The 9,481-nt window shown below is 37.1% G+C and overlaps 2 protein-coding genes across 4 annotated transcripts in view; one reads left to right on the top strand and one right to left on the bottom strand.

Moving 5' to 3' along the window:
- LOC112147653 (SH2 domain-containing protein 1A) overlaps window positions 1–2,206 on the top strand; it is an 8,117-nt gene extending 5,911 nt beyond the window's left edge. Inside the window, exons 2-4 of one of the 2 annotated variants that reach the window (XM_024274185.2) lie at window positions 1,039–1,099; window positions 1,173–1,308; window positions 1,420–2,206. In XM_024274185.2, coding sequence (XP_024129953.1) covers window positions 1,039–1,099; window positions 1,173–1,308; window positions 1,420–1,469 — 247 coding nt within the window. In that variant the 3' untranslated portion in view covers window positions 1,470–2,206. Of the gene's footprint in view, window positions 1–1,038; window positions 1,100–1,172 lie in introns of both variants that reach the window. The other variant, XM_036216146.1, reaches the window with a different exon arrangement.
- Window positions 2,207–4,977: 2,771 nt separating this feature from the next.
- The window catches only part of LOC112147428, a gene marked incomplete at its 5' end in the record, with an annotated part of 5,087 nt that continues 583 nt past the window's right edge, over window positions 4,978–9,481 (bottom strand). The window contains 9 exon segments of one of the 2 annotated variants that reach the window (XM_024273809.1): window positions 4,978–5,502; window positions 5,615–5,696; window positions 6,132–6,234; window positions 6,320–6,464; window positions 6,547–6,671; window positions 6,907–7,082; window positions 8,488–8,642; window positions 8,741–8,790; window positions 8,951–9,024. In XM_024273809.1, the coding sequence (XP_024129577.1) occupies window positions 5,395–5,502; window positions 5,615–5,696; window positions 6,132–6,234; window positions 6,320–6,464; window positions 6,547–6,671; window positions 6,907–7,082; window positions 8,488–8,642; window positions 8,741–8,790; window positions 8,951–9,017 (1,011 nt within the window). In that variant the 3' untranslated portion in view covers window positions 4,978–5,394. 2 annotated transcript variants of the gene reach the window in all.

Below are 9,481 nucleotides of genomic sequence, written 5' to 3'. Positions count from 1 at the left end.
CTAAATTAGCCAAAACAGCTAGCATATAGCTGAAATATTAGCGAAATGCCAAATTAGCCTAAAATATTGGAAAAATTACTCATTTAGCCAAAACAACTAGCATAAAGCTAAAATATTAGCTAAACTCCAAGTTAGCCTAAAAAACTAAAAAAAAAAGCCTAAATTAGCCAAAACAGCTAGCATGTAGCTAGAATATTAGCTAAATTCAAAATTAATCTAAAAACTGGAAAAATGTCTAATTTAGCCAAAACAGTATCGGGGGTGGGCCGGATCTGGCCCGCGGGCTGTAGTTTGGTGACCCCTGACAGATTATCCTTACAAATACTTCACAACATATTGGCACATTCCAATTTTATAATGAGCCCCAAGGGAACTTCAAGACACACCTGCACTCCCCCTTAAGATGCAGCTACTTCCCTCTATAACCTTCTACTGGCCCTTGTCTGGATCATGGCGATATTCATGTGTGAATTCCAGTAATGTTTCCAATTATTCCAGTACTACATGAATGCAGCATTTCTCTGAATTTGAGTTTTTCCTTGAGGGACTTCAACACATTGGTGAAAATAGAACTAAAATGAGAACGAAACTACAGTTTTGAAATAAAAACTCCAATATGTTCTGTTTTAAAGTAATTTTCAATCAAGATTAAGACATACTTTTGTCCAGGTCCAGTATTATTTCTTTCTTTCACAAGGTGAGTTACCAAGACACGCCACAAATATTGTATTATATCAGCAAATAATTTAAGAAATAATCTGGTTTCTGTGTGAGTAAAAACAATAAAAAAAAACTGAATAAATAATTTAAAGGTAGGTTTAAAAAACTTTTCTATAATTAGAAATCTGTTGCGAGGTGTGACTGATGTCTGGTTTCACGTGCACTTAAAACAAAACTGAAATGTGAGTCACTCCCAAATCCGCACACCATGTCTTTTTCAGACTTGGCCATTGCATGAATACATGTCGTCTCCCATCTATAGTCATTTCAGATTAATTCATTTGAGTGTCCTGATGATTGTTTTGGTATTTTTTACAGGAAAGCACCGTTTGTCCACACATACAGGCTGTTACGCTCTACCTGTGGCTGGTCCCTTCAGGTGGGTAAACGAGTAGAAAAAAAAAACTATTCAGCATGGCTCCTTTATCATTTGGAGGACGTGTGCTTTGCAGGATTCAGGGGAGAGCCTAAGGAGATTTGAAGCTCTGGAATCCTTGATAAATCACTACAGACGGGTCACAGTCGCTCGAGTTGTCCCGCTGACGGCCCCGCTGGACAAAACGCAAATACCAAACGGCATCTGTGAAGGTATCACCAACGTACCGTTGAGAGGTGTTTCATTCTACTTCAGCAGCACATTTGCACCCACAAATGGTTTCAGTCTGAAAGGCTTAAAAACGATTCTGTTTTCCACCACAGAGTTTCTCTACATGGAAATAAACTGCAACGCCAGCAAGTCGAATGACTGAGTTCAAGATTAGAGGCAAGCAGGACCTGGAGAAGCCTGACTAACATTTCTTTATCTGTGTTACTAAAGCTCAAATTAAATGAAATTCAATTTTTGGCCATTAAAAAATAATAATTTTGTTGTTAGATGTTCTTTTGTGTGTGTTGGAGATAGAGAAATAACTATCTTAAACTATAGCATAGTACATACTTCCTTCTGATGAACTTATTTTGAAAGTCTCATTAAATCATCATAAAAAAATACATTTCCTCATCTTTATTTTTTTTAATTCCCTTGTGTTAAAACATGCCTTAATTGTGTTCAATTCAGCCCCACATATTTACCAAAAATATTCTCATTTTTGTTCTGCTCTTACTTTTACTATTTGCCCTTCAAACTGAAAATTGAGCTTTTATTTTATATTTGCCCATAATAGTCTTTTGTAAACAATGTTATATACTGTAGTTTATCAGCTGATGTTTTTGATACCTTGTCATTTTATAAAATTATATGTAATAAATGAACTGTTTGTCATCAGCTTGTTTCCCTTTACCTTGTTTGTGGCATAGCTCAGTCTTGGGTTAAAGAATTGTTTTATAACTATTCCTTAAAACTTCTGAAACAGTGAGGGTAAAGGGAAATTCTTTGATTTATCCTCAAATTCTTCATTTTAATGCTTTGATGAACTGTAGGCTAATGTTAATTGCAGATTGCTCAAAACAATGTTTTATTTCTCACTTAATAAACATGTTGTGTATTTGTGATTTTTTTTCTGTTTCTAATACAGAACATGCAAACAAATTATTTAGAATATAATCAGAGAAAGATTATCCATGATTTGGTGTCCGTGTGTTTGTAGCCAATGTTTGTGCACAATTATTTTCTTAGTAATTAAGGTCAATCAAATTTAGATTTGACAAAAGTCCACCCTCCCCAGAATAATAGTGGGTGGGTCCTGACCAATTAGGATGAAGGAGCCAGAATTCTCTGGATCCCCCCCCCCCATTTGACAAAAGTAAGTTTTACAGATGTCTGAAGAATAAAAAAAAATTAAAAGTTCACTGTTGTTTTTAATCACAGTTCGTGATTTAACTTAATAAATAAAATGTCACCCAGCTTTAAGTAACTTCTTGACCCTGAAGTTTAGTCGCCTTCTCAAAAAGTCACACAGGTGCCCTCCAGTGGTGACTCTCAGGTTGAAACAGAGTTAACAAGTAACTTAATTTCTCAAAGTGGGCTGCACGGTGGCACAGTGGTTGGCGCTCTCCCCTCACAGCGAGAAGGCCCCGGTTCGACTCCCGGCTGGGACCTTTCTGTGTGGAGTTTGCATGTTCTCCCCGTGCATGCGTGGGTTTTCACCGGGGACTCCGGCTTCCTCCCACCGTCCAAAAACATGCTTCATAGGTTCATTGGTGACTCTAAATTGCCCCTAGGTGTGAATGTGAGAGTGAATGGGTGTGTGATTGAGGCCCTGAGACAGACTGGCGACCTGTCCAGGGTGTACCCCGCCTTCGCCCTTCAGTAGCCGGGATAGGCTCCGACACCCCCGCGACCCCGACAGGGAAGAAGCGGTCAAGAAAATGGATGGATGGATTTCTCAAAGTAACCACTTGGGTTTTTTTTTATTTCAATAAGTCAGTCTTTTCCTCAATTATCCAAACCTAAAACAGAGGAAATGTAATTATCAAAAAGCTGCTGCTTTGAGAAAAGAGATAATAGAAACTGAATGCATCTTCTCCATGTTTGAATTTGACTCTAAGAACTGACAAAAGACCAGATGACCAGAGATGTTTGATTGGTACATACTGGGTCAGGAGGTCAACTGTGCATTTTGGTGCTGAACCATTTAAAGCTTTATAAAACCAGCAAACAGAACCTCAAAGCATGTATCTTTGGCAGCCATTGTAAAGACCTCAGAGCTGGACTGATGTGGTCTCCCTTTTTGGTCTTTGTGAGAACCTGAGCAGCAGAGATCTGAATAGGCTGCATATTGGAGTTTTTTGATAGTCCTATAAAAACACTATATTAGTCAAGTAGAAAAAAGTTGAAAGCATAAAGTAATTTCTCTAGGTTCTACTTAGATATCAGATCTTTAGAATTCTTTGAAGATGATAGTTTGCTGTTTTGTCATTGCCTTAATGTGTTGGTCTGGTTGGTGTTTTTTAGATGAAGACTGAAGCTCTGTAGTGACCTCCACCCATCTTTTATTTAGCCCAAAGACAATAACCTAACTCTATTATGTTTTTGTTTAGCTAAATTAAATTATGGCACATCCTGTCATTTTTACCCTCAATGCATTCAACAAAAGCCTACAGAAAGCTCCTGGTGTTATTATAATTTTTGTGTGTGTCATCTGTTGATCTTTATAATCTGGACCAGTGGGATTAAAAACACTTTTAGTATAGTTAAATGTTTTGTGTCGGTCACTTATCTCTGAGGATGAGTTTGATAGTTTCTTGTCACATGAATTACTATGAGGAAGACGATGGGAAACGTCCTCTGTCTGGTTTAGTTTCTTGAAATTCTATTTAATGTCTCTACACCACGAACCATTACAGCATAGACAACAAAGAGCAACCAAGGCTGATAACAAACCTCAGAGTTCAGTCATTTTAGGAAAGTTAATGTGGTTTTGTGGAAAGCCGGAGTAAAGCCAGTCCCCGCAAAGACTTCAAAAGTATGTTAGAAATAAATATATTCCATTTAAAATAAATCCAGAGGACAAAATTATTTTTTTAATTATCTTTGTCATCTTATCATGTCTAGGTTAGACGTGAAAAAAAAAAAAATTTCTCATCAAAATTAGAATTTTTTTTAAGTTCTCATAGCATGTGCAGAATGATCACTGAAATAGATAAACTTGTGTTAAGACTACAAAACAAAGTACGTTAATGCTTTTATAAAATATCAAAATGCATTAAAAACGTGAATTCAATTGCAATTAAAATGTATTACAAAAGTAAAATTGAAGAAGGTTAAACACAAGGTAAAAACAAAATATTATGAATAAGAAAAGAATTGAGAGAAAAACTGAAAGTCACAATTTCAAAATAAGAGCGTCTGTGCTAATAAAAAACTGTATATTTTAAAGCTGACTACTGAAGAATGCAAACAGCTGTTTATTCATAGAACTGTGACAAAAGTCCCCTTACTACGTTGCCAGCAAGGCCAAGTGGGCCCCATATGGTATAAAAGTGGCTTAAGTGGGCACTCAGAGCGCACTGTAGCATGTTAGCTAGCGAGCTCTGCTGCTCAGGGACCGTAACCCTTAAGCCAATTTGGGCAAAGATGGGTTGGGCCAACATGGAAACTGCAGACAGAACCAACTGGGCTTACATTTTCTCCCCACTTTTAAACTATACGGAGCCCACTTAGATTGCTAGTTGGGTAGGAACTTTGTTTTACATGTTGGTTTTTTCCCTACACCTTCACCACATGTGATCCCAACCGCTACCCAAGTTTCTATATTTGTATACAACATTAAAATAAGGGGGTAGGACATTATCCACAAAAGAAAATAGACAGTGGAATATGGAAAAGTAAAAAATATATTTTAAATTTAATATAAAAAATTGAATGCTGGTATCAGAATATATACATATATATATATATAGAGAGAGAGAGAGAGAATACAATGGTAGATATTTTAACAATTTGCCTCTTAAAACTACACCAAAAATAAAGAGAGAGCAGAAAAACATCCAAACAGGCTTTTTTTGTGAATTACTCAACTTCCACATAAACAGTTTGCTGTTTTGATCCATTAAAAACAAGTCATATATATATTTATTAGCCAAGTATTAAGTGAATGAGCCACATCTGGCACTAGAAAATAACTTTTTCTGCATCATACTAGCAATATGGCGGTATACATGGTGGTGAGAATTAGCAGTTTAGCCTACTTTCAGCATGTGTGTGTTAGCTCCTGATGGGCAATGAAGCGCCTGCTATTGCTGGCCCAACGTGTTTTTGTTTTTATTATCAGAACTTGGGTCCACGTCTTCTACTTCTGTGATTTCCTCTTCTTGTTTCGCTGGCGGCGCGGGACAGGAAAACTGTCAACACAGCAACACACAAAAATAACCTCTTCAAGTCTATTTAAATGATTGTGGTTGCATGGATAGGTCAATGAAAGTGAACTGGTGTCACTTCTGAGCGTGGGCTTACACTTGGGGGATCGTTTTTTTCAAGGAAGGACTGGTACTTCTGTGGCGGGCGAGGAATCGGAGGAAACAGGAGTTTAGAGAGCCTGAGAAAACACAAGCACACAAAGAAAAAGCTTTCTGAAACAAAATGTTGGTTACATTGGCCTTATTTTACTTATTTTAAAAGCTAACATTGACAGATAAATGTTGTAACCCCCCCCCAAAAAAAACTTGAAAAACTCATATCCTCCCCAACATTTTCTCTTTCTTTTTCACTTCTTCTTTTGATCAGAAAAAGGTCACTGTGGTCCTTCTTTGCCATATTAGAGAACTGTGGCTTGTGGATTCTTTGAAAAAAAGGGCAGTAACTCAACCTTTTCACTTCCTCCTTGAGTTTTTCTCAAGAAGCTTACAGCTGAGGTAGATGGGGAATTTGTTCCTTTGTCACAATCAGAAGACGGAGCAAAGTTCAAAAATATTCTGAGAAGCAGCTGAACATAAAGGCCTCAAAAAGCACCAACCAACAAGCTGCGACCTACCTCTGATGACGCAACAGCAGGAGCACAGGAAGGAGGATCATGGGTATTCCAAGAGATATCAAGACAATCACCTGAGGGCTGATTTTGTTTGTTTTTTCCAAAGCTGCAAAACCACAAATGCACCATTTGTTTGTATATTCTGATCAAACTGATTGGAACAGGCAGTAATCTGTCTTAGGAGCACTCACTAAAAATGGGACTCCATTCACTCCAAGGAGAATATTCAGCACACAGATCAGACATCTTTGTCCTCATCCTCAACCTGTAGGTGAAGGAGGGGTCTGCATTTGGCTCAGTGTAAGACAGCTTTCCTGTCAAATTCTTGGGTTTCTGCTGTTTTGTAAAGGAAAAGTCGTGAAATTCCCAGCGTTCACAGAACTCCCTAAAGAGTCAAGCATGTTGGTTTCTGATCTACCTGGTCTCCCATGTCCAGCTGGAAGTCGTAACAGTGTTCAGGATGCTGCATGCCAGGAATTTCCCATGATATCTGCAAGTGTCCGTCTTTGATCAGTGCGGACACGTACGGGGAAGGAAGGACAGCTGGTGCACAAGCAGAAAACACCTCGTTTAAAATACACCAGAGAAAACCACAAAGATCAACAGATTATTTTTGATCATGACATCTTTCTTTAAAAAGAAAAGCTGAACTAATTTGGCACAACAACAGGGTGATTATTTTGAGAAATGTAGACGGTAGAATGACTGTATGATAGGACATGTTAGCAACAATTCAAAAGTAAATTTTAAAGTCGAAATAAAAAAAAACTGTACTCACTCAGTCTTCTCTTCTCAAATGAGTGGTAATAAATTGTCCATTCGTTCTGCAGGGAGACGTTAAAACAGAGATTGACATGTTCCATGTTTTTGCTGTTGATGATCAAAGAGAAAGATCCTGTTGTTTCCACAGTCTTTGGTGCTAAAGATTTCACCAATTCTTCATAGTTGCAAACACTAGAAAAACAAACATACAAAAAAAACAGAAGAAAATTATTTAGAATTTGTCCCCATCATAATTATGTTTCTGATTTCATTAAAGAGAAAACTAACACTGTTATCAACTTTCACTGATGCAATCCAAAATAAGGTGCACCTTCTGTACTAAAGCCTAATACTGCATTCACACTGGACTCAGAATCCTGCATTTAAGCGATCACTTCCAATGAAAGTCTATGTAAATGCACATTTCAGGTTTCTGCATTCAAAACTCTTTTTTCCTAAACTTTGACCAATCAGAGACTTAGATTTGGTAGTGACAGATGTGTGGCGTTGTTTTTAAAACACAGAAGTGCCAATCGTTCAACAAATGATCATAAAGGAGAAATTATCAATTGCAATTTCTTTCCAGCCATGAATTCTATGACACCAAGTATTCCATATATCTGATGTGTACTTGATCTATTAAATATTCTAGTGAGAGCAGGGGGTCACGGCCAACAGGCGGGGAGGGCGGACACCGATGGCGGGTGCCCCCGACAGGACCTAGAGACAGTGAACAAGAAGGACAGGGCTCCTAAGAAACCCCTCCCCGTCTGTGTTCCAAATAAAAAGTACCCGCAGGTAGCAAGAAGGCCAAAGTCCCATAGACTTCCATTGAGAAATAGACAGTTATTTCCCAGTCATTTCATTTGTCAGAATAATCATTCTTCATGCTTCCTTCATAATCATCAATATGCTGTTATGACGTTATGAAGTTGGCTCCACTAGTTTCCCATCAACCCTTTGTTTACACTTTCTCCCGCTAGCTTGTAGCATCTTTTTTGTACAAGCCAACATTAGCATAGCAAAAAAAATAAAAAAATAGCACAGATTGCTGTAATTAGCTAATAAACATTTGTGTGTGTGTACACAAATAAACGTAATTGTTGTATTCTGTAACGGTTTTAGTTTTTTTTAATTCAAGTTGGAAATTTACATTTTATTTTAAATTTTCAATGTTTCCTTGAAGTTTACAATATTTCTTTTGGCAAATGTAAAATCTTTTTTTTCAGCTTTCAGAAATTACTTTAAGTTTACAATACATATTTCAAGATTAAAACTACTTTCAATTTTTTTTTTCAAATTTAAAATTCCTGTTTTTCTATTTTTTTATTCACTTTAAGCTGATCCCATATCTCCCTGTCAGAATAAGCCGATTTGTGTTGATTGCAAAAACGATCAAAGAATTACAGTATGTATTTGTTATCACTGGTGTTAAAAGGTTTAACACCCTCAAAATTTAAACTTTTGTAGAAAATTAAGCAATTTAGAAAGATAAACAAAGAAAGATCTGGTTGCAACATGGTTCATATCAAGGATTTCCTCTTTTGTCTCGGTAAACCCTTCAAACATTTGATCAGAACTACATCATCCATAGTACCTGATTGAGAGAGACATCTCCGTCTCCTTCTTGGACCTATGGAATGACCAGGAGCAGTTGAGTTCATCGCTTTGGTACAGAAGGCAGGTAACTGTGTGTTCTGCATTCTTGTTTTCAAAGACATCGCTTTCCCCGATTGAATTAATTACAAAGAACTGGAAGATTTAACAAACACAAAGAGCAAAAATAGATCAAATAGGGATTTGTACTGTTCTGACAACAAAATTACTGTTTAGTTATTTTTCATTCTCACATGATCTGTTCCATATTCCTCACAGATGGCTGGGAAGTTTTCTTCACTCACTGTTAAGAAGAGAAGATAAATCCATTTTATTTTGAAAATGTTGTTGTTCGACAATATTTACTAATTTTTAAAGTCTAAAACAAATGTTGACACTGATAAAATGATTCCAGAACTGCAGCTTACAGGTGTGCATACTTTATACTACCATGATACACTCACCGCTTTGTGAGGCCAGCAGCAGCAGGAAACTTGTCAAATGTACAGGAAGAGACCAAGTCAGCTTCATTTTCAGCCTGGAGGGGGATGTTTCAGACAAAAATACACTAAATTTCACCCATATGCCCTTGTGCTCTTTATTCACATCATTTCCCCTTGCCCCTAAACCCCAATAACCACAGAAAAGACATCATATTTAATAATAATGGTAGGCTTTTTGTTTTAACCACAACTTTTCTGACAGAACCCCCCACCCCACAGCAACACTGTCAATTGGTGATTTCCTGGCATTTCCTTCCTCTTTTTAAGTACTTTCTGGTTGATGCAGTTACTGTAACTGTGGATCCACTATTACTTTAATCTTTATTTGATCTTACTTATCTTACTGTTGCACCGAGATAATGAGGTAATTACCAGAGAATAGATTAATTTTAATAAGTTTTGTTAAGTTTTAAACATGAAACGTTCCCAAGCTCCCTTCTACTACTTTTAAGTCGGACACGGACCAAACTCGAAAAGACAGACTTCAGGAGT

Source organism: Oryzias melastigma, linkage group LG17 (genome assembly GCF_002922805.2).
Source record: "Oryzias melastigma strain HK-1 linkage group LG17, ASM292280v2, whole genome shotgun sequence".
NCBI lineage: Eukaryota > Metazoa > Chordata > Actinopteri > Beloniformes > Adrianichthyidae > Oryzias > Oryzias melastigma.
This window is presented reverse-complemented; position numbering and strand designations above follow the sequence as displayed.